General features: G+C 43.1%; 1 protein-coding gene across 2 annotated transcripts in view; it reads left to right on the top strand.

Moving 5' to 3' along the window:
• LOC147895351 (methyltransferase) overlaps positions 1 to 22,856 on the top strand; it is a 57,941-nt gene that overhangs the window by 12,538 nt on the left and 22,547 nt on the right. For both annotated transcript variants that reach the window (XM_087383778.1, XM_087383777.1), the window contains exons 3-8: positions 4,574 to 4,647; positions 4,764 to 4,906; positions 16,439 to 16,485; positions 16,695 to 16,803; positions 16,935 to 16,996; positions 17,117 to 17,231. In XM_087383778.1, coding sequence (XP_087239904.1) covers positions 4,574 to 4,647; positions 4,764 to 4,906; positions 16,439 to 16,485; positions 16,695 to 16,803; positions 16,935 to 16,996; positions 17,117 to 17,231 — 550 coding nt within the window. The remainder of the gene's footprint in view (positions 1 to 4,573; positions 4,648 to 4,763; positions 4,907 to 16,438; positions 16,486 to 16,694; positions 16,804 to 16,934; positions 16,997 to 17,116; positions 17,232 to 22,856) is intronic.

Genomic DNA, 22,856 nt, shown 5'->3' with positions numbered 1-22,856 from the left:
CCCGGAAAGTGAGGTATGAGGTTGAAATGTTCAACCCAACCATCTTGAAAGACCTCACTAAATTGGCTGAGATTGTTGAGAGGAAATTGAATCCTCGTAAACCCTTCAACAAAGGAAAGGACAAAGCTATTGTACAAAATGTTGATACCATTTTCTTCCATGACTGACAATGAAAAGAAAAAGCTAATTAAGGAGGGTAAATGTTTCGGATGTAAGAAACATAAGGCATAAATGTCCTACTCTATTAGCCAAAATTGCCAAAACAAATTCTGTAAAAGGAAAAGGCAAAGCATCCAAGCAAGAGGGTGAGGCTTCTACCTCCTCATCTCAGGACTCTATGGTGAACATAGAACCAAGAGTAAATGCTATCCATTCAGCCAACACTGGTGTATGGATGTGTAAACTGAATAGAGAGTAGACATATTCATTGTGGAGTATAGACGGAGAAAAATCCATGTAGAGCGTCTGATAGGATGAATAGGGCTGAAATAGAAGAGTTGGAAAAAGAGATTGAAGGTCTATAGTTTCTATAGACTAAGTAGTTCTCCATCGCAAAATCATCTATAGCCAAAGTCTACCTAGTTCAATAACACATTTGGGTGAGAGAATCGTTTTAATACTGACCGTTTTGTGAGAATATGTTTCAGCTTATTGAGCAGGTTACTATAAAGAGATTTCAGCAGCTTGGTATTCAGAAGATAATTCTGAGTATGAAGAGATATTGAAGAAGCAACTGCAGTGGTACTTCTGCATTTTGAATATTCAGCATAAAGAGGAATCAGAACTTGAAGATGGGATTTAAGTTTTGATTCAGAAGAGATCGTATACTGTCAAGAGAAGAATATTTGCAGATTATGAAGAGGAGATGCAAATGCAGAAGTAAAAGAGAAGTGTACGCAAGAGAAAGAGACAAGAGAGGATCATAAGAGGACTTCTGCCCATTCAAGCAAGAGGGAGTGTCATGATGAGAAATCACTAATCCATGATTAGTAGACATTAAAACATTATTATATCTTATACGCCAATGGTGTAACATGTATATGTATTTATGATGGACACCGACTAATTTGTTATGGCGGTGGATCATCTCAGTAGATAAGACTAGTCGAGCTGGAGCCACTGCTTCAGACGGCATCGAATTTGGACATGTGATACTTATTCTATTAATAAAAATGTGCACACATGTGTCTAGGTCCTAGGGGCAATAGGAAGGGAAGGGTGCATTAGGTGTAAATGGGAAGATGGAACTTGAGTGATCTCAAGGGACATTAATGAAAGGGTATCACCCTTTCATTGTGAATCTCACGTAGCATTCTTCATTCACCTTGCATTCATCCGCCATCTCTCTCCCACCTTGCATGTAGGTCGAAAATAGAAAAAAGTACTCTCACGAGGGCACTCTTTCCCATTGGAGGGCCAATCAGCATTCAAATTCTGCATGCATTGCACACATTTGCATTCTAGAGAAGGCTGGTTCTTCACATAGGAATCAATACAAAATGTGTAGATTTTTCCAAATTTGAGTTTGCAATCCAAACTCAGTGCTGAAAAGCACCAAACATTGCCAACTTGCCCGATTGATGTGAACTTGTAATAACTTTTAGATCTGTAACGATTTGGATAGCTAGTCAACAATTTTCCTTCCATGTCTCCTCCTTTGCATAGCCCACATGCATACATCAGTATTCAAGGTCAAGGTTCCTAATTGCGAGATCACTCAGTATGGTGATGCATGAGAGGTGGAGAGATGCACAGAGGATAGCAGGTGGTAAAGCGTCAATACAAAAGGACAAAAATAAGCTCTAGAAGCAAATTGCAGTTACATGTAGGAAAGACAGGTGGGTGATCAAATCGTAGATTGTAGCAAGGACACAGCTCTGGAAAAGTGTGACGATTTCAGCCTAGGAAAAAGATCTGCCAGTAGCGATTTATGTCGAGGGGGATGGAGGATGATGCTAGGCACATGTGGGAGTAGATAGATCAAGAATCCGAGCTGGGACAGAGTGAGATTGAGGAAGAAGAAAGGGTATGTACTCAGGTCTGGCCTAAGGTTTTGAATTATAGAAGTATAGGTCAATTCTTAAACTTGAAACAAACTTCCTACTTACTACAGCAGATCACGGGAGTAGCGCCACAGAATATCCTCCCAGCCAAATCCTTGCTAGAGCGTGAGAGCTCACAGAGAAATCGAAAATCCAAAATCACATGAAGGTCCATTCTCTTTCTCTCACTAACTCCAACAAGCCCCATCTCCCTAGATGGATCTAGATGCCACATGTCATCATCATAGGGCCTTTCCTAATGCATCTTTTCACCCCTCTCTTGGGATACTTTAATTTCCTTTGCCCCTAGGCACATTGTTGCATTAGGCCCTTAGCCTTGGATCCACCTAGTCTGGTGCTATCAGCCCTCACCTAGGACCTTGACATTAATTCCCTCCCGATCATTTACATGAAGCGCAAACAAATATATTATAAACGTAGATCCTTAAGGAAAATGTCGACTAATTTTTCCGAGGTCATGCCACCTCAGCTAGAGCGTAACATTCCTTCCCTCTTCAGACATCAGCGTCCTCGATGATAAAGTCTGGGAACACTCTCTGCAACTGGTATACGGATTCCCAGGTAGCTTCTGATAGAGGCTGACCAAGCCATGCAATCAACACCGTGGGTATCTTCCGATTTCGCACTTGCATTGTTCCTCGGTCCAGGATTCTTGTTGCATTATCCTCTATCTCCTGAAACAAAACCACACCTTTGATTAGTGAGTCATCTGTATGTAAAAATTTCTTTAAGCGCGAAACATGAAAAACCGGATGCACCTTGCAACCCTGTGGCAATTCTAATTTATAGGCCACCTTAAGCTTCTTGCTTTCAAAGGCTATTGGCCTTCTCTCTTGAAGAAGAACTGCTCCTACCGCAATGCCACTTACATCGGTTTCCAGGAACAACGGTTTCTGGGGATCAACTATTTTTAACACCGGTCCTGTGACCACAGCTTGTTTTATGGTGTTAAAACTTTCTTGTTGATTCCGTCCCCATATAAAAGGTACTTTATTTGAGGTCAGATCAGTCAATGGCGATACTATTTTGGAATATCCTTTGATATGACTTCTATAAAATTGGACAAATCCCAAGAATGATCACAAAGCGGTCAGACTCTGAGGGATTGGCCAAGTCAGTATCGCAGCCACTTTCTTTGGATCCATTTCTTACCCCTTTGGAGTAATTATGAATCCTAAATATACATAGTATAGTTTTCTTTTTATTTACATAAAGACTGGCTTTCCTCAATGTACTGAACACTATTCTTAAGTGTTCACGATGCTCAGTAATACTTTTGCAGAACACTAGAGTATCGTCAATAAAATGTACTACAAACTTTCCGATATATGGACGTAGTAAATCGTTCATAAGCATGACGAATGTAGCTGGAGCATTGGTAAGTCCGAAGGGCATTACCAAAAACTCATAATGACCAAACCTGCTTCTGAAAGCGGTTTTATGCACATCCTCGGCTCTAATCCGGATTTGATGGTAGCCACCACTTAAGATCTATCTTGTTGAAAATCACGGCTCCATGTGGTGCATCTAGCAAATCATCAATCCGAGCCATCGGATACCTGTGCTTAACAGTGATATTATTCAATGCTCTGTAATCTATACAGAGGCGAAACGTATCATCCTTTTTCTTCTTTAATATCACTGGCGAAGCAAAAGGTGAGAAACTTGGTTGAATCTGCGCCAACTTGAGGTATTCTTCTAGTTGCCTTCGCACCTCCGCTTCTTCGATAAAACTCATTCGATAGGGAGGTCTATTTACAGGTTCTGTCATTGAAAATGCAACATCGTTAAGGCTATGGGCACTTTGCTGAACAGGGTTCTTTGGGGTGATAATATGTATATCACTTGACTAAGTACAGAGTTGTTTGGGTGATAATATGTGTATCACTTGACTAAGTATAGGCAAGTATACTATGTCTTTGTCATATAAAGTTGCATGGATGAATTTAAAAATGAGAAGAACGACATTCATGTTGCTTTCTCAGTCCAAGCACAACTTTATCTGAGCTCAACAGAAACAAAGCATGGTTTAGTTGTATGTGACTGCTAAGGAAAGAATTGATGCATGTAGTATGATCTGCTTTTCTCCAGTCATGGTTCTGTTTTCTCAATCAACTTTGCTGGATTTATTTGGATAGCTTCTCAGTAGTGGTACTAGTGGGAACATTGGAATCGTCTAGCTATGTCAGGCATTTAGCTCTAATACACTTCTTTTAGCAAAATTGCAAAAAACTGCATTGGTATTGGGAAGTGCAAGCTGATTTACTCAAGCACGGTTTTTGTTTGAAAATTCTACTTCCAGTTTGTCTTTCTTGTTCCATCAGATATTTTGAATGGGAAGACGTTTTTGTTTCTTAATTAGTATTCGAATGCATGAGATTATATTACAGGAGCTACTAATCTTTCTTTAGGGGTTGTATTATTGTCCCCATGCTGTCCTAAAAACCATTTTGAATGGACCTCAAAAGAGCATTCCTAATGGCTGTTATTTCTTCTTACTCTAATAGTAGGGGTTGATGGTGTCAGTTGAAGGGGATGAATTCTGGCACATGTCCAAGGCCCTACGACTTGGCATAGATGACAGGTACAATAAGAAGCTATCATGCTATTCTTGAAAGAAATGGTTGTGGAGCTTCTTCTTTCAACCTATGAAATAATATTGTCGGACATCTCACTGAATGATCTGTGAATTTTTCTAAGGGTGGAGCTGTTTGATGGGAGGGGAGGTATAGTTGAGGGGCTTGTGGTGAGAGTGGGACGCAGCAAAATAGACATTGCTGCTGTTGAGGACAGTCGTCATCTCTCTCCAACTGGTCCATATTGGCATGTTGCTGCTGCTTTTGGTAGGTAATAAAGCTTAAATACTCTGTAAGGATGAGATATGGTGCAAATTATGCAAGTCTATAAAATTATTCAATTCGTCTCAGAATGTTGAAATCTACATTTGATAAAGATACATGCACATTCTACAACGGTCAAAAGGGCACTTTTATATTATGTTTTTTGTTGACTGAAATCTAACAATCAAGACATTGATAAGCAATTGGAATTCCCATGGGTACTGATTGTGTTCTATTTCTAGGAAATTTATATCTTTTACTCATGAGTTTAAGTCAGGGCACTGACTGATCTCTTTAGGCACATAGTTGCTCTTTTAAAATTTAGTTAGGTGAGGTGGGCATTTATTTGTCCCTCATCTTCCAAACATTTAGAACTTTGTATGAAAATATCAAAAGTCATCTTTTCGTCAACTTGAATGGATGCCAAGTGGAAGTTTTGCACTTTTTCTTGATACATTTAGAGGTCAATATTTATGCTAAATGAAAAACCACCCCACACCATGAATACTATAAGAATCCCTCACATTGACTCAAGATATCTCACAACTTAATATGAATTGATTGCTTCTGAATATTATAGGTTCTTATGAACTTGACACCTCTTGTTGAGGTATCTTCTCTTGGTAAACGAAGGTTGAGTGCATTAGTTGCATACACAGTGTGTGTGAGAGTTTGTAAATCCTAGATAAGTTGCAATGATGGCTTCACAACAACATGCCCAATCATCCCATGAGGGAATGGCAGCGTCTGATCAGGTACGGCAGGCAGAGTGTATGCAGACAAATAAAGAGAATGCCTACAGAGAGCTGATTACTCAGTTGGTAGAGACAAGAAGCAATCCTTTGTTTCGCAAGATGGTACAATCTCTCTTTGAGGAAGAGCCAGAGGAGCCTCCCTGTGGAGCAAATCAGGAAGTGGTGGGCAAAAAGCGATTCTTGAGTCCTACTCCTCTTTCCACAGATGATGTATTGGGAAAGAGTAAGAAGTATTGCGATAAGGACAGCAAAAAGAGGAAAAGAGAAGGTTCTCTTTCCAAGAAGAAAAAGGCTAAGCATCTAGTTTATCTAGTTCGTCTTCTTCTTCTAGCTCTACCTCTTTATTATCAACATCATCTTCTTCTTCTAGATCCTCAAAGCCAAAGCATAAGAAGAAGAACAAGAAGTAGTCTGGCAAGAAAGCAGAGACTAGAGAGTTTAAAGATGGTGGTAGTGAGACTCACCACATACCACATACAATGGCTAGTATGGTCAAGCCGATAAGGCAATTCAAATTATAAGGCAATTTGATGTTGCCTTTAGTCTGGAAAATTTCAGCGAGTCTTCCAAACTTTGTATGGTTGGTTTGCATTTGACTAGTACAGCCAGTGCATGGTGGATAGCTCAAATTGCTACCTATACAGCTCCCAAGAAATGGAAGGGCTTCAAGAAAGCCTTTTATAAAGAGTTCATTCCCAAGCAGTTTCGTGACCATGTCCTCCTTGGTTGGGAAAGTATGCATATGGATGCACAAGATACATTTGAGTCTTGCAATCAGAAATTTTGGGACTCATATTTGCAAGTCACCTTTCAAAAAAGTCTCAAACAAGACTCAACTAAGAAAATATCGGGCAGGACCATAGTTGCTAGCCAAAACGGAAACGGAAGAAACGAAAACGGGAAAAGTCGAGGAAATGGAGCTTTCGGCCCTCATCAAAACAAAAACGGAAGAAACGGCAATATGGTACAATTTATGTATAAAAATTTATTTTTTATACATAATACAATTATCAATAGAGTGCAAACTATTCATAATACAATTATCTATACTTGAAGCATCATGCATGCTTCTATGATATTAAATTCCTATGATGATTTATCTATCTAGTATCATCTATTATCCATGAATGACGCTTCAACAATCAACATGTGTCATGAACTAAGTTCTAAGTTCTAACTTCTAACAAGTTTGAAGCTACAGCAATCTGAAGTTTGAGAGGGAGGATGGAGAGGTGAGAGGGACGATGGAGAGGTGAGAAAGGATGGAGGTAGAAGGAGGATGGGGAGGTGAAAGAGGATGGACAGGTAGAAGGAGTCAGAGAGGATGAGAGGTAGAAGGAGGATGGAGAGGTAAGAGAGGGGAGGTAGTGGGGGGATGGAGAGCAGCGGCTACCAGCCTGCAGGATGGAGGGATGGAGAGGAGAGTAGGCTACGGGTGCCAGGGCCCACGAATCAAAGATGGAGAGGCTGGAGAGTAGCAACATTAGAGGCGGCGGAAACGACGACAGGAGGCGACGAATCGGCGAAAAATAAGTCATAAACAGTTTAATCAAAAGAGGGTCACACAACCAAACCCACACGCCATAAATAGTTTCAATCAAAAGAAGGCATAAACAGTTTAATCAAAAGAGAGCCACACAACCAAACCCACATGCCAAAAAAAACAAAAAAAAACAGGGATTACGAAACAGCGTTTCTGAAAGAAACGCTGTTGCCGTTTCCAAGCTAGAAACGGCCGTTTCTAGTAACTATGGGCAGGACTCACTCCAAAGATACAAGCCCAAGTGAACACTACGGATATCAAAGATATTTCAGATCTTATGCATTCAGCCAATGTGGCTAGTCTTGTGTATATGTAGGGTCCTACTACTGTGCCTTCACTACAGGTAGGAATACTGGGGGATAAAAAGCCAGCGACCTCCAAGTCCGAGACAAGAGAGTTTCCCAAGGCTCAGAAGAGGGTATTTCAGCCTTAGAAGTCAAGGGGAAACAAAGTACAAAAGCTCTATAAGGGAAGATCACAATTTACCCCTGAACAGATTGAAACTTTCAGAAAAGAGGGTAAATGCTTCAGATGCGGCAAAGAGGGGCATGTGGCTGCCCAGTGTCCAGAAAAGCCTTCGACTCCGAAGGGAAAAGAGACAGAGAAGCCACGGGGACCGCACAAACCAATGGGGGAGGAATTCATGATGTACTAGGTCATGTTTCAAACCCAGAGGAACGAGAATTGCTGCTATTATGGGTTAAGATTAGAGACTCTAGCAAGGGCTGATTTTATTTGATCCCGGGGCTACAGATAACTTTATATCAGAGGATTCAGCCCTAAGGCTAGGAATAAAGACGGAGGAGTTGGGCAGAGCTTTGGATGCTGAGTAAATGTTCTGTGGGAACCCTGTGCCAATCACTCCCTTGATAGGGAAGCTCCGTCTTCATGTACAGAGTTATGTGGATCAGGAAGACTTCTTCATCTCTCCACTGAAACATCACGATGTGGTTTTGGTTATGCCTTGGTTCCATTGCAAGGCAGTGAAGTTGACTCTTCTTGAGAGAGTGTTAGAGTTTGTACATAGGGGCAAAGTACAGCGTGTGGTTGCTAGGAATAGAGGGGAAACTATTCCCATTGTATCCAATAGTTTAATTGGAAAAGAAATAAAGTTTGCAGTTTCAGCTTACATGGTTTTTGTAAAAGAGAGAGATGTTGAAATGCATGCTGAAATAAGTGAGGGAGATCAAAATAAATTTCAGTTTCTTGAAATTTTAAAGATTTCTTTTCTGATGCTTTGCCAGGGGAGTTAACCCGTTAGAGACCCGAAGATCATGGCATAGAACTCATTTTTGGTAGTGAGCCACCAAATAGGTCCCCATACAGAGTTGAAATTATGGCCCAGGTGCAGGACTTGCTGTCCAAGGGGCTGATTCAGCTTAGTTCTTCTCCTTTTTGCTCCCCTGTACTGCTCGTACAGGAGAACGATGGTTCATTCCGTATGTGCGTCGATTACCGCGCATTGAAGAAAATTACCATCAAGAACAGATTCCCTATTCTGCGCATTGATGATGTGCTGGATCAGTTAAATGGGGCTTCAGTTTTCAGCAAGATAGACTTCAAGAGTGGTTATCAACAAGTGAGGATATAGCCTCAGGATGTGCATAAGACAATGTTCCGCACTACTTTGGGTTATATGAGTATCTGGTGATGCCTTTTGGATTGACTAATGCCCCAGCTACTTTCAATAGGATGATGGATCGTATCGTCCGACCTTACAGACAGTTCACGGGTACCTTTTTCGATGACATTATGGTCTTTTTCTAAGTACGAAGAAGAGCACAAGGAACATCTTGCTATAGTTTAGGGCCGCAAAATGACCAGCTCTATGCAAACAGCAAGAAGAGCGAATTCTTCCTGGGAGAGATCCATTACTTGGGGCATATAATATCCAAAGATGGGATACGGATGGATCTGGCAAAGATCCAAGCCAATCAGGAATGGCCAGAGTTGAAGACTGTGCATGAAGTCCGTAGATTCCTAGGCCTGTGTTCTTACTACAGAATATTTATCAGGCATTTTGTGGACAAAGACGCTCCACTTCACAACCTTACCAAGAAAAATTCAGCTTTCAGATGGGGAATCCCACAGAAGAAAGCATTCACCACACTCAAAGAGAAGTTGATGACGGAGCCAATTTTGATAGTTTCAGATTTGTATCAGCCATTTGATGTGGATTGTGATGCTTGTGGGGAATGTGTTGGGGCTGCATTGCATCAGAATGGTCATGTAGTGTCCTACGAGAGCAGGAGACTTCGGGATGTAGAGAGATATCTGGGAATCTATGAGAAAGAGTTGGTAGCTGTAATTCATGCCATCCATACATGGAAGCATTATCTTTTGGGTGCAGACTTTATAGTTAAAACAGATCACCAAAGTCTGAGATATTTCTTGACTTAGACAAAGCTCACTGAGAAGCATATGAAATGGGCAAATATGCTGTCAATGTATCATTTTCAGATTGTCCATACTCCGGGAGTTCGGAACAAAGTGGTAGATGCCTTGTCTTGAAGGCCCCAGGTGAACAATGTACCTATTGCTTATCATCGGGATCTGGAAGACATGAGGGAGCTATATGTTAATGATGTAGATTTTGGTGAGATTTTACAGAAAGTGCAAGAGGGGCAGTCTACCAGTGACTATTCCGTGAAAGATGGGAAAGATGACTGCCTATGCATCACCTAGGAGATGAGGAAAAGATTTTGGAGGAATGCCATGCACATCCCTATTGTGGGCATAGAGGAATTACAGCAACAACTCAAGCGCTAGAGAGGTATTTCTTTTGGCCAGGGATGTGGAAAGATATACACCAGTTTGTCACAGAATACCTTACTTGTTAGAAGGTTAAATATGATAGACGGAAGGCACCTGGCCTACTTCCCGTGCCTTAGGCACCGTGGGAAAGTATGGCGATGGACTTCATTTTTGATTTGCCAAGATCAAAGTCAAGGAATGATGGGATTTGGACTATCATTGATGGATTCAACAAGCAAGCTCATTTCATTCCGGTTCGCAAAACTATTAAGGGAGATCATATGACTAATCTTATCATGGCATAGATCTTTAAGCACCATGGTATGACTAAGTCCATTGTCAGTGATCGAGATCCCAAAATGACCAGTCTATTCTGGAGAGCTTCATTTGATAATATGGGGATGAATCTGAAATTTTCTTCTTCATTCCATTCCCAGACAGTTGGTCAAAGTGACAGTTGGTCAAAGTGAGGTAGCAAATTCTACAGCATTGGATATGTTGAAATGCTATGTGGTTGACCAAGGTTCAGACTGGGAAAAGTACCTACCATTGGTGGAGTTTGCTTACAATAATACAAAGCATTGACCATTAATGGGTGCCATGGTTGTGCGCTCTAGTTAATGGTTGCAAGTACTAAGAATGATTGAAGAACTTAGCAATATGGAGCTAGGCGAGCGCTTTGCAGATCACTCACGTGACCAAGTGCTTCGAAGACTCCAGAGTTGCCCCTAGTGGCATGTAATTAGGAAAGTAGAATTTGACATTTGGCATGTTGCCAAATGAATGAGCTTTGAGCTCTTTGTAAAAACTATTCACGTTTTGAATTTTGTAAGAACAGCTCGATGCTGAACTCTGTACTTAGATTATCTCTTCATAAATAAAGACCTTGGGGGGGTCCAGCCCAACAACTTGTCCTGGGCCCTAGTGCTGTGAGAGAGAGAGAGAGAGAGAGAGAGAGGGTTTTTGCAGTAAATGAAGCTTGCAGAAATTGAAGATTGCATCAGTAAATGAAGCTTGCAATAAATCGTCACAGTTTATCTGCTAGACTTTCAACTGATAGGGGCTGTTATCAGCCCACACTCTCCCCCACATGTCCTCTTTGGCTGTGACCCTTGGGGGGACCCGTAGCTAGTGCTAGAAAGTTGGTGTAACCAGATCCTTGGCAACGCTTGCTGCCTTAGAACCACCAAATTGGGATGAGGATGAATATGATGCCCTGTCTTGGTCCTTAGATTTGTTTTTGGACTGACAATCCTTGGCGAAATACCCTCTCCTTCCGCAAGCATAGCACCGTGGCCTCAATTTCTTCTGCTGGTCGGCTGGGTATGCCTCACTGCCATCGGAAATCTTCTTCAATTTCCAGTGGGGACAATTCGTGCCGTTGAGTGTGTCCTCCGTACTCGTGCAAGGGGGTCCCATAGAACTATTCCAACCATGCACACCTCTGCTTGAGCCTGACGAGCAGCCCTTGGGCGAAGAAAAAATGAAGTATCCTGTGGCGCGGTCACCCATGCTGCTCTTTGATCTGTCGCAATAGTGTCTCCCTATGTCATTGCATCTCAATCATATAGAGCCCAATGCAGACCTGGTCATGGAAGTGGATCAATCGTGAGAGTGGCCCGAATCTGTGCCCCTCCTGAAAGAGGCAGTGGTATCGTCCCCGGATCTCATTGTAGGCTGGGCAGATACATAGAAAATGGTCCTTTGTCTTGACCTCCTTAACGTGCATAATCAGCAGACCCGCTGCTCTCTGGGTATACCTGTAGCTCTCCCTGACTCGATCCTTAGGTGATGGGAGGGACCCATATTTGTCCAATGGCAATTGTTAGTGCATGTGAGACTCCTCTGTCCTCAAGGTACTGGGGTTTGATGATGAGTCCATCCTCCTATGCTCTTACGATGAGTCCATCTGTGGTCGAAATAGAACTGAATCTTGGTGGGGAACTTCCCCTCCCTCCCCAAAAAGTCTGAGATGTATGGAGTTGGAGAAGATCTAGTCGTATGATACGGGGGATTGACTCGGGCATTGCATCCATGCTGTAATGAAAGGGGGGAAGCCGGTTCATCTGAATACCGTGATTGGCAAACCATGTGGATATTTGTGCATACCATATTGTATCAACCTCACTCTCTGCTAGCCATCTAGATGACTCTAGTGCCAACCTCGACAATCTCAAGTGGGGTAGGTCCACAAACTTTGTGGAGGAATGCCACTGTTTGAAAAATTGCATCAACTTGGAGAGGTGTCATGGCAAACTCTGCCTAGAGTATTTGATGAGGGACTGAGGGCTTACTTCGAATCAGCCTAGACCCCATATCACTTGTAGCCGCTCAAATCTCCTCCACTTTGTCGTCGAGAGATTGCTCCCCCAAAAAGGTGTTGCATACACACCAGTCGACCTCACTAGGATGTCGAGAAGCTAGCCCTCTGTCGGTGGGTCGTGAAAGTGAGCCTGGAAGCATTGTCTCTGTAGTCGGGCCATAGCACCCCCCACTCGTGTGAGTCTAAGTAAGTGAAGCTATGTTGGTGAAGCACTGCACGTGAGATGTTGAAGATCATAACCTTGGTCTTCCGAAGGTTAATTGTCAAGTCTCTCTCTCTCTCTCTCTCTCTCTCTCTCTCTCTCTCTCTCTCACCTCTAGGGCCTCTAGATGTCTCTGCAATCCCTCTGTTGAAGATGATATGAGGACTGTGTCATCTGTGTATAGTAGTATTTGTATCATTAGGTCAGCCAATAGGGATCCCTCGCCTCCTAGGTGATCTATAAAATATGTGATCTCATCAATGTAGAGCCCAAAGAGAGTTGGTGAAAGGGGGCATTCGTGCCTCACCCCGATCATGTTCTCAACCCAATCTGATAGCCCTCCTGGGGCACAAATTTTCCCTCTGATGGACTCGTAAGGCTTAACACCCCCAAAATCATAATCTTTGGAATCCGCACCTCCTGTAACCTTTTGATCAGGTGGGATCGTGGGACATTGTCTAAGGCCTTCTGAAAGTCTTTAAAACAAGCGTATACTTTCTGGCGCCCTTAAGGTGAAGATGTGGTCTGGGGTGAAATGCTGTCTTTGAAATCTTCCCTGCCCTAGAGCCCGCTTTCCATGAGCCTCTGTGTGGCCACTGATTTCCCTCTCTAGTACCGATCCATAAATCTTGGCCAAAGTGTGGCCAATCATAAGAGTGCGGTAGTTCCCAGTGTCCTGGCATCTCGTGCTTTGTGTATCAAAACAATGGTGGTAGTGCTCCAAGCAGGTGGGAAGCTGTGGCAAACCGCATGGTTGAACATTTGTGCTAGAATTGGAGCCAAGACCTCCTACCCATGTGCAAAGTGCTCAGTTTGTAGTCCTTCATGATCGTGTGCTCTCTATTTATGGACCTGACAGAGTGCAGCACGTACATTCTGTGCAGTGAATAAATGACAAGTAGTGGGTTGGGCCTAGATGACATATCAGGTGGTGCCTGCATCGGGATGTCATAGAGAGAGCATGCGTATGTGAGCCAAACATCTAGATCTGTGGGAATAGGCATCTTCCACTCTGATAGAAGCCCTTGCCAATGGTAGGATCTCCCTCTTGAAATGATCTAGTCAACTCATCTATCCTGTGTGTGAGGAAATCTCGCCTCTCGATGTGTGAATCATTGTGACTCGTGAGATCCAATGTGCCTCAGCTGATGTCATGTGGCCTAAGGCTTGCTCGCATGTGAGGTGAGCTCTCATCTCTCTGTAGTCGTTGAACCAAGGGTTTTGAGGCATCTTCCCAGCTCTGACACGTGCTGATTGAGTCGTGGGAAAAGATCTGGTGGTAGTGCCTTGTACCACTAAGACAAGGGTGTCCAAGGCGTGGGCGAGGTCTACATCATCTCCAAGTAGAGCCGGGAGCTCTCGGGCTAGGTGGCTCACATAGACTGGGGATCAAGGGCACGGTCAAGGTGGATTTGGACACAAGTGGGCATGGAAGGGGTCCTCCATGTGACTAGCATAGTGGCATAGATATAAAAGGCTAGGTATGAGTGGTTAGCATCGAGTGGGGGAGGAGGCGCAACAAAGTCGTATATTGTGAGGCAAAGGCAAAGGGACCGAGCAGGTAGTCCATGGGAAACAAGTGAGCCCAGCCATCTCTGGAGACTGTTAAATACGATCAAATCATGGACTGCATAGATTTCGCCCATACCCTATCACATGTGGTGCATCTGCTGAATGCCTCACTATCCCGAGCTCTATTGCATCTAGCTCCACTACTATAAGGGAATCAGATGCAAAGTCAAGCAAGCCCACTTATATATCCTCTATGTGTGCATTGAAGTTCCCAAGGAGGAGGATATCTCCCTACGTAGAGGACTCCGTGATGTCAATCGTCTTATATGGGCTGTGTCCCTCTGTGGTGGTGATCTTACGTGCTTAAGATGTTGTAACTTGGGGGAAATAGCACACCGTAATAAAGATTGGTCATGCATCTTGTAGCTGGATTCATATCCACATATGTCATGCATTCTCCTCTCTCTGTACCACAGACATAAGTGGTCTCAGGTGTGATTTGAAAAGGTGTACTCTATCCTAACCTCTCTTTGGGGGGGCACACCCACGAGCAAGGCCCTCTCTCACTAGAGTGACATCAGAAGATGTCGACCTCCAACCTTTTTTCCCCAGGAGAAACCCGTCCTCAACTGCTAAAGCCTCAGGCTGACTCTCACAGGTACCATCCACAAATCTCTCCTTTCGATGAAGCACCATCGGGACCAGTTCCGCCAAGGTCAACGCATTCATCCTTCCACTGGTTATCAAGGACGAATAGAAGGTGCCGTACCGAGAGGATGACTGGGACAGTAGAGTTATGGCCATGTCCTTGGAAGATATCTGCTTCCCCGCCTGGAGGATTTCCTGCTGAAGTTCTTGTAACTTGTTGATGTGCTCCCGCATCGATGAAGACTGCTTGGGATCCAACAGCCTCATCTGGACTTCCAAGGAAACCCTCTTCATGGGAGAGGTTCGATTGTGCATGGACGCCAATTGCTCCCAGAGACTCTTGGCCTACTGTCCTGTGCTTCACGTGATTAATCACCCGTGGAGTACAATTAAGAAAGATGAATGACCTTACCCTTGCATTGACACGGTCCCCGAGTTGAGATAGGGTCTCGACCTCCTTCTGCTCCAAGATCCCAAGGTTGGATGCAAGGGGATCAGGCCTGTCAACTGTAACGGACTCCATCATTTACCTCCAAACTCCGTAATCAAGGCCATCCAATTGACCGTTCGATCGCCATCTCAGATAGGGTCGCCATGTTGGAGTGAAGAGGCAATGAAACTGAGAAGAGAGTGTGGATGGATAGAAGGAGAGAGGGGGATGGACGGAAAGAAGGGGAGAAGAGGGCTGGATGTGGTGATGAAGAGGCTATGAGCCTACAAGACCTTCACACCTTGCTGTCCCGCCCTTGAGAAAACCTCCCTTCGAATCTGAAAACACCCTTCAAAGTCTGCGTACCACACCTGGGGTCTCTAGCCCACCTTGGCTCTGATACCATGTGAGAAGTGCAACGGAACTGAATGGAAGTAAAGAGAGAGAGAGCCAACTTCACACGCCAAACAGAAAAGGCGAGAGAGATATGAGAGAATTGCAAGTGATCTCACGAAAAACCCCCAAGCAGTGGGGAAAACCTCTGCAATAGATAGGGCTGAACTGCTCCAACAAGAGATGCACAAGCCTGCTCAAGAGGCACCACACTGAGATGACAAGAACAAATGACGAGGAGCCTAGATATAGCCCCAGCCCCCCCTAGTCAGGGAGCTGACTGGCCTTTATGTGGGCCGACCCACAGCCCTAGTGGCTAACCCCTCCTGCTCTTTATAAGGGGCTGCTAGGGGCTGATCCCCTGCCCTGGCCAGCCACTAGGGCTCTGCTGGCCGATCTGGCCTCCAGCATAAAGGGGCTGCTGCACAGCCCTCTAAAGGGGCTGGAGCCCCTGCCTCCTGGCCTGACTGGGCTGCTCTAGGGGTCCGACCCCCTCCTACGCTACAAAGGGGCTGTACAAGAGCCACGTAGGGGCTGACCCCCTGCCTATGAACCCGACCAGCAGCCCTAGGTCGCTGACCAGCATGTCGGCCCACCTCTGCCCATAAAAGAGCCCATAGGACTGGGGCTGCAGGGTGGCCACACAAGCCCTCCAGGTGGGCAGATCTACACCCTACCCTACGCTACCCTCATGGGGCACGGGCACACCCACAACAAGGCCCAGAGAAGGGAACATAATTGAGTTCCTATGTATGGACAACTATATCTTCATTAAATATCCCTAAAATGGTCCTTGGGAAGGAAGATTGTTTGGTGTATTCTTGAGTATTCAAAATTTCTTTCATGAATCCTTTGTATGGTTATAAGTTGTGATAATTATAGCAACTTCAGCTCCCTCAGTAACCATTCAGTCTGCTTCTTGTTGTTCTGTTATGTTGGATTCTTTTTCCCTTTTGGGGGGACTTGCTTTTGCAGGGTCATTGAAAGGTGATCGCGGGGACTGGCTCATTGAAAAATGCACGGTGAGTCTTTGCCGTAGAACCATGTTATTTTGAGGTTTAGTAGGGCAAATTTTGAATATTGTTGGAGTGTTTGAAAACTTTTTTGTGGCTCTGAATTTTCTGTGTGAATAGATTCTAGTCTTATAAAGTATACTTTGTTTTTCGCCTGCATCTGAAGAGAAATGGTGTGTATGATGATGCATTCTTTTCTTTTCTATTTATATGCGCAGGAATTGGGTGCAACGAGTGTCATTCCAATTCTGACAATGAGATCTCCTGTTGTTAGCAAAGGTCGAAACGATCGTTGGAGTCGCATGGTTGTGGCTGCTACCAAACAATGTACTTCTACAAAACATGAAAGGCAACTTAGAAGGAACAAACAAATCTGAATAACAAGTGGTTCTATTCAATATTAATACTTAGATGTGTCATATGTATGAGAACTTGATGTATTGTCTATTCCTTTTCAGGTCAGCGACTACATTTTATGGATTTGAAAACTCCAAGGCATTTGGATTCTCTTCTTTCTGAAGTAAAATTTATTAAGCCCAGCTTCCCCACACACTGTCAAAATTTGCAGTTTCAAGTATGCTATATGTTCTCTTTCATCGAACTGGGCCACACTTAGACAGAAGACCATGTTTTCATGCAGATTGCTACGTTTCAGGTGGTGCTTATGGCAGATGCAGATGCAAGTCCTCTTGCTAAAGCACTTCCTAGTATGAAAAGCGACTGGCATGGTCTGCTCCTAATAGGACCTGAAGGAGGTTTGCATGATCTTTTGTACCCTGTACACTCATCTTGAATAGATTAACATATATTGAACCAATTTAGGAGTTCTTGTATATATCAATGCACAGCTGTTATAACTTGATGCAGAAAACGCCAATGATCTCTGGATCTTAAACTGTGTATGTGCTAATTTCAAAGCGGCAGCAGGTGTGGTTTCCATTGATAATTTTAAAGCATTGAGTAGACTCTCTGTTTAACTTTTATGGAAATGGACAGCCTCTGAAAATGAATACTTCCTGTTTATTGAACTTGGACATGGCTACAGACTTGTAGGCATTATTTTTGCGCTCCTCTGAAGTCACACAAAAAATTTAACAACAGAGTTTAAGTCTAATGGAATCAATGTGTATGATCATCATAGCTATCAAGGGTGAGTCTCGTATTGGAAGCTCATGGATATCTTAGTGTATGAACTTTCTATGTTTTCTTATTAGGGGATGTCTAGGACATGTAGCTTCCATAGTCAAAGACTTTCTAGGATTTTTGGCATGGACTGCAACCTCGAATGTGGCCGGCACAATCCTATACTCAACAGTTGTTATCTCAACATCCTCTCCCTATGCAAAGACATAGGTGCCTTAACCAGCCCATACATTGGCCCCCAAGAACAGATTTTTTATCTACAGCAAGAAGTATGGGAACTAAGGTTACAGATGGAAGCTTTGGTAGCTCGAATCGAGGACATCAAAGGGCATGGGAAGCAAGCTTTAATTGCTGAGGTAATGCAGACCTGCAAGGACTCTCAGACTTTATCACACTCAAAACAGCCACCCTAGCATTGAATGGCCAGAAGAAGATGAAGACGGAACAGATTCTACGGCCAATATTTGCCACTCTGGAGGGCATGCCGTGATTACAACTCTGCATATGGGATATATGAATCAAGCTTCTTCATCAATCCTACAAGCTGAAAGGGACCAAGATATGGATAGCTGAAGAACCCAGATGAGCTCCGTTGAACCAAAAGGAAATGGAATTGGCCAAGGTCAAGGCTGGTAGGAAGGATGGAAAATGGGTACTCTTAAACTGATGTATGGCTGTTTATTGTTTTATTTTCTAGACTACAATATAGGTACCTTATAGTCGCTTTATGTACTCCTTGGGAGCTGCCTTGTGTCCTCCTTGAACAAATGTATTAGCTGGTTTTTGCTGTTCCCTAGACTGGTTCTGCAGACATTAATAGACTTTATTTCTTTGTTTCTTTGTGTGTCCTAGGTAATCCCACAATAAAATGCATATACTTTCTGATGGAATCATGAAAGGATGTAAGGCATTTAGCTTTACTGACTTGTTATTTTGCATGCTTTGTTACATAACCTTGGATGTCCTTATCCATTTCCAGGCCAAGAAAACTGCCTTTTCAATATTGCACAAGTCTCTTGCATTCCTGGATGTCTATCCTTGGACTATCATGACATTCGTAAAGAATTTAGCACCCAATTATAACATTATTTGGGACAGATAAATGCACACTTATAGGTATTGTTATTAGAGTGACAACAAAGGAAAGTAGTGCAGATTCAAATTAGTGGAAGCATTACAAAAAGTACTGGTGAGTGATCTAAAAGAGTTGAAGGCTCCCATCATCCAAAGCCTTACTCAACATCCACGGATAAATCATATGTTTGCTCTATTAATGCATTGGGTGCTAGACACCCACTATTTCATGCCAACAGCGTGCTACCAGTTAATGACCCGTCACCAGCATGGTAGCTTCTTGAGCTCGCATGTAATTTTATATCCCAAAGGTATTTTTTGATTAGTTTTAGTGCCATTTATTACTAGCAGCATGTCATTAACTACAGGCCCATTGAAGATGTTCATCACAAGCATCTCCTCCTCCCCATCGCCTACCTCAAAACTCTCCTCACCAAAAACCCACATCAACACATGGTTAGCAAAATTTAGAAACAGGTAGAGTACTTTGAGTGTTTATTCTGCCAGTATTTTGAGATAATGAAGCATGAAGTCAGTTTCATGCTTATGTCGGGAGCACATCTCGTTCTGGCCACTTTGAAAGGTGGTGCCGACATCGATACTAGATACATGGGGATGCCTAAGGAAGAGGTGCTAGAGATGGCAATTGAAGATTTACAAGATATGATTAAAAAGGAGGGCCACATGCACGTTGCCAAACCCACCTCCAAGACCTTGAAGGACAAACCATCCCCCAAGATCCCAAGAGAACTGTACTCTGTTTTGAGAAGTACTTCTGTAATAGGCAATAAACCCGGTAGGGATGAGCCTTTGATAAACCCGGTAGTAATGAGCCTTTGAAAGTAACCCCTCTATTTTTTCCTTTATCGTAGATTTTCTTTCTATAAAAATGTTTAGCTCTCTTCCTTTTGGCCTTGCTACTAGGTCTATGGAGAGTTGGGGTGGTATTTTGCTAATGAGGGCGGATGTCATGAAGTATATGGCCATGTTACTTGTGTAGTTGAACATGTGGTTAGTGCTCTTAAGTATATGGTTAATGATGTTCTTAATAGTCTTTGTCTTCATTTGTTCTCACATTGAGAAAGGGTATGTTATATTACAAATAAAGAGAAATGAGATACAGATCCCTGGGTATGCAGGCAGCTGCATGCAATTCCAAACCCATGGGACCTCGGTTGAGAGATAGTTTGAGGTATCTGATAGGGAAACTTAATGCTGTAGCAGATTCCCCTAGCCAAATGCCAATGGTTCCTGAATTGAGCTTCACTTAATTCCAAAATGAAGACCTAGAACCCTAACAGGAAAAAGTGAGCCTGATGCTCCATATTCCAAAGTATGATGCTCCATAATCCAAAGTATGGAAAGCAATTAAGGAGAGGGATCCGCTTAACCAAAAGGAAAGTCATACGCATACGGTGACACATCAAAGATTGGCAAAGGTTGCACTTAAATGAAGAACTATTGTATAGAAGATGATTATCTACTCTATAAGGGTAGAGTTCATACATTAACTCACTCCTTCAAGCTTTTTTGATTGCTTACAAATTTATTTGATACTTTCTTGGGTTTCAATCTTGGTACCATATAAATAATGCTTCTACTTTTTCAAAGCATAGACTATGGCATATAACTCCTCTTATACTCAGTAATTTTTTTGTGCGGGGTCTACCTTTAACTCTCAAAGGCAACTAGTTGACCGATTTATAAAGGAACTACACCTACCAAAAAGCTTCTAGCATTTGTTTCAACTGTGAATGGCTCATTGGGATCCGCTACTATCAATACTAGAGCTATAGCTATAGTCATTCTAAAATTTTCAAAACTTTTTGTTTGGGCTTCTTCTCAAATGAGGTCTTTCTCTTCTCCTCAAGTTGATCCATCATCAAAACAGATCATTTAGCAGAGTTCTTAATGAATCGACAATAGAATCCAATAAATCTAGGAATGTTTATTAGATGTGGCCATTCTAATATGGCTTTGACTTCATTAGGATCCATATGAACTCCAGCTTGGGCTGTAATATGTACCAAATACTTTACTTCGTTTGCAAAGAATTCACACTTGGATTCCTTTTAAACAAAGTGTTCTCTTAGCAATTGGAACACTTGTCTTAAGTGTTGAAGATGCTGCCTTTTAGTTTAACTATGAATTAGGATATCATCTATAAATATGGCTGTAAATTTCTGTCTCAAGATAGTCATGAAGTAGCTAGAGCATTAGTCAAACCGAATGGCATTACTTTGAACTCTTAACGTTCATACCAAGTCCTAAAGGTTGTCTTTGCCCTAATACGCACTTGAGGATATGCCAACCTTAAGTTGAGGCATCTTTGCAGACTTGAATTTCCACCTTGATAACATGATCACATGATCATGGTGCTTGAAGCTTTTTTGCTCTTGCCTGTAGCTAAAGATACCATGTACTTGTATGCATGTGGGTCCTTTGGAACTTTAACTTCATAATTGATGAATAGTTCAAGAAATTATGAAAGAGAACCAACACATTTGGATACAGTCCTTGTGATAAACCTCCACCTCTCTATATTTTCCAATGCCCAAACACATGTACCGTATGCAGCTGCTTCTGTGGAGATCTATTAGAAGTACTAGTCTCTTCTTTTGATAGGAGAATTTCAAGTGGGATAGTCCTAAAAATGTGTCTAAAACATAGTTTCTATTGTTGTGCTTTCTTTAAACTTGTCATTTTAGGAATGGGTCTCCTCCTTTTAATTTCTTAGGCGGTGCTTGAGAAATCTCTTTTTGAATGCTCCCTTATATCTTCTCCTTCTGCAAGGATTTCCTCTCTACCGCATCTTTAATCACCGGTATGAATGCGGTGATTAGATAACGGATATATGGCGGATCAAGGGGAGTGGGATGACGTATGGTGTTGTGGGCTAGGGGAGTAACATGCCTCTGGTCGATGTGTGGAGAAAGAGGAAAGTAGGGGGTTGCAAGGGGAGGGCATGGGAAGAGATCCTAAACAGAGGACTGTGGAAGAAGTGGGTACCAAATGGGTAAGTGTGTCCACAATTTCGAGGGTTGGAGCTGTCCACCTTCGCTTAGTGTCATGGACTTGCTCGCAGCGTACGGCATGAAAGTGTGACAATGAGTGGAGTGTTAGGAAATGGAGTCAAGTTGAGTGAGTTTTATTCTTGTTTTAGTCTAGTGTGGCCTATGGATGCCACGCGTCATATTGGGAGATACCCCATATGCACTTTGGTATTCTAGTGTCTAGTGCCTTGATTATATGAGGCTGTACTTGTGTTGTGTGTCACATCATAGGAGTCAACATCAAGCTTTCTCAATGTAAGTCTTTCATTGATTTAGTACTTCCATTTCTCTTTCAATTGTTTCCATTTCCATTTCCATTATTTGCATTCTTTGCCTTTCCTCATCCTCTTTCTACCCTACCTCCTCTCCCTACTCCTCTATGCTCCAACATATGGTATCAGAGCCAGCTCTCCTCTCTTCCTTCCTCCTTGCTTCTCCAAGGGAATGAGGTTGAGGGAGGCCAAAGGAAGCTACTCTCCCTCTTTCCTTATGGAGAGTCTACCTTAGCCTCTTCATTCCCCTCTCCTCCTCGTCATACTTGGCCGCCACTCTGTTTCGCCCTCTCCTCCTTCACCGTGACCTCGCCTCCTTCTTCCCCCTCATGAACGCTCTTCACTTGGATGCGCAAGCCTCTTCCTCACTCTGGCTGTAAGTTTCGCTTCAATGGCTGCTGGGGCCGTCTGTGGGAATGAGCTGCATTGGAGCTAATCCGTGGTCGCTGCGTGGAACTGATTCGTGGTTGCTGCTGTGGAGCTGATTCGTGGCTGCTGTGTGGAGAAGCCGCATTGGAAGCTCACTCGTGATTGCTGGTGTGGAGACTTGGCCACGTTCGTGGAGCCGTAAGCATTGTTTTTCCAGCCTGTTTGTGGCACTCCTGATATGCAGAAGCTCGGACTACTGTACTTCATGGGGCTGGTCATCATTTTTGCTGCTGTTGTGACTGTTCGAGTCCATCTACTTGCTGAGTTGGGGACAGAAATTCAGAGATTTCCATCAAGCATTAAGATCTGCAATATTTCGCTTCTTTCCTGCTTCACCTTTGCTGAAATGGAGTCTTCTAAGTCTGCTATTATTATTGAGAAATTTTTTGGCAAGAACTTTCCCACATGG

Source organism: Dipteris shenzhenensis, chromosome 13, assembly GCF_047967505.1.
Source record: "Dipteris shenzhenensis isolate YYH24624 ecotype China chromosome 13, Dip_SZ_1.0, whole genome shotgun sequence".
NCBI classification, from domain to species: domain Eukaryota; kingdom Viridiplantae; phylum Streptophyta; class Polypodiopsida; order Gleicheniales; family Dipteridaceae; genus Dipteris; species Dipteris shenzhenensis.
Note: the sequence above shows the minus strand (reverse complement) of the source record. Positions and strands in the feature narration are given on the sequence as shown.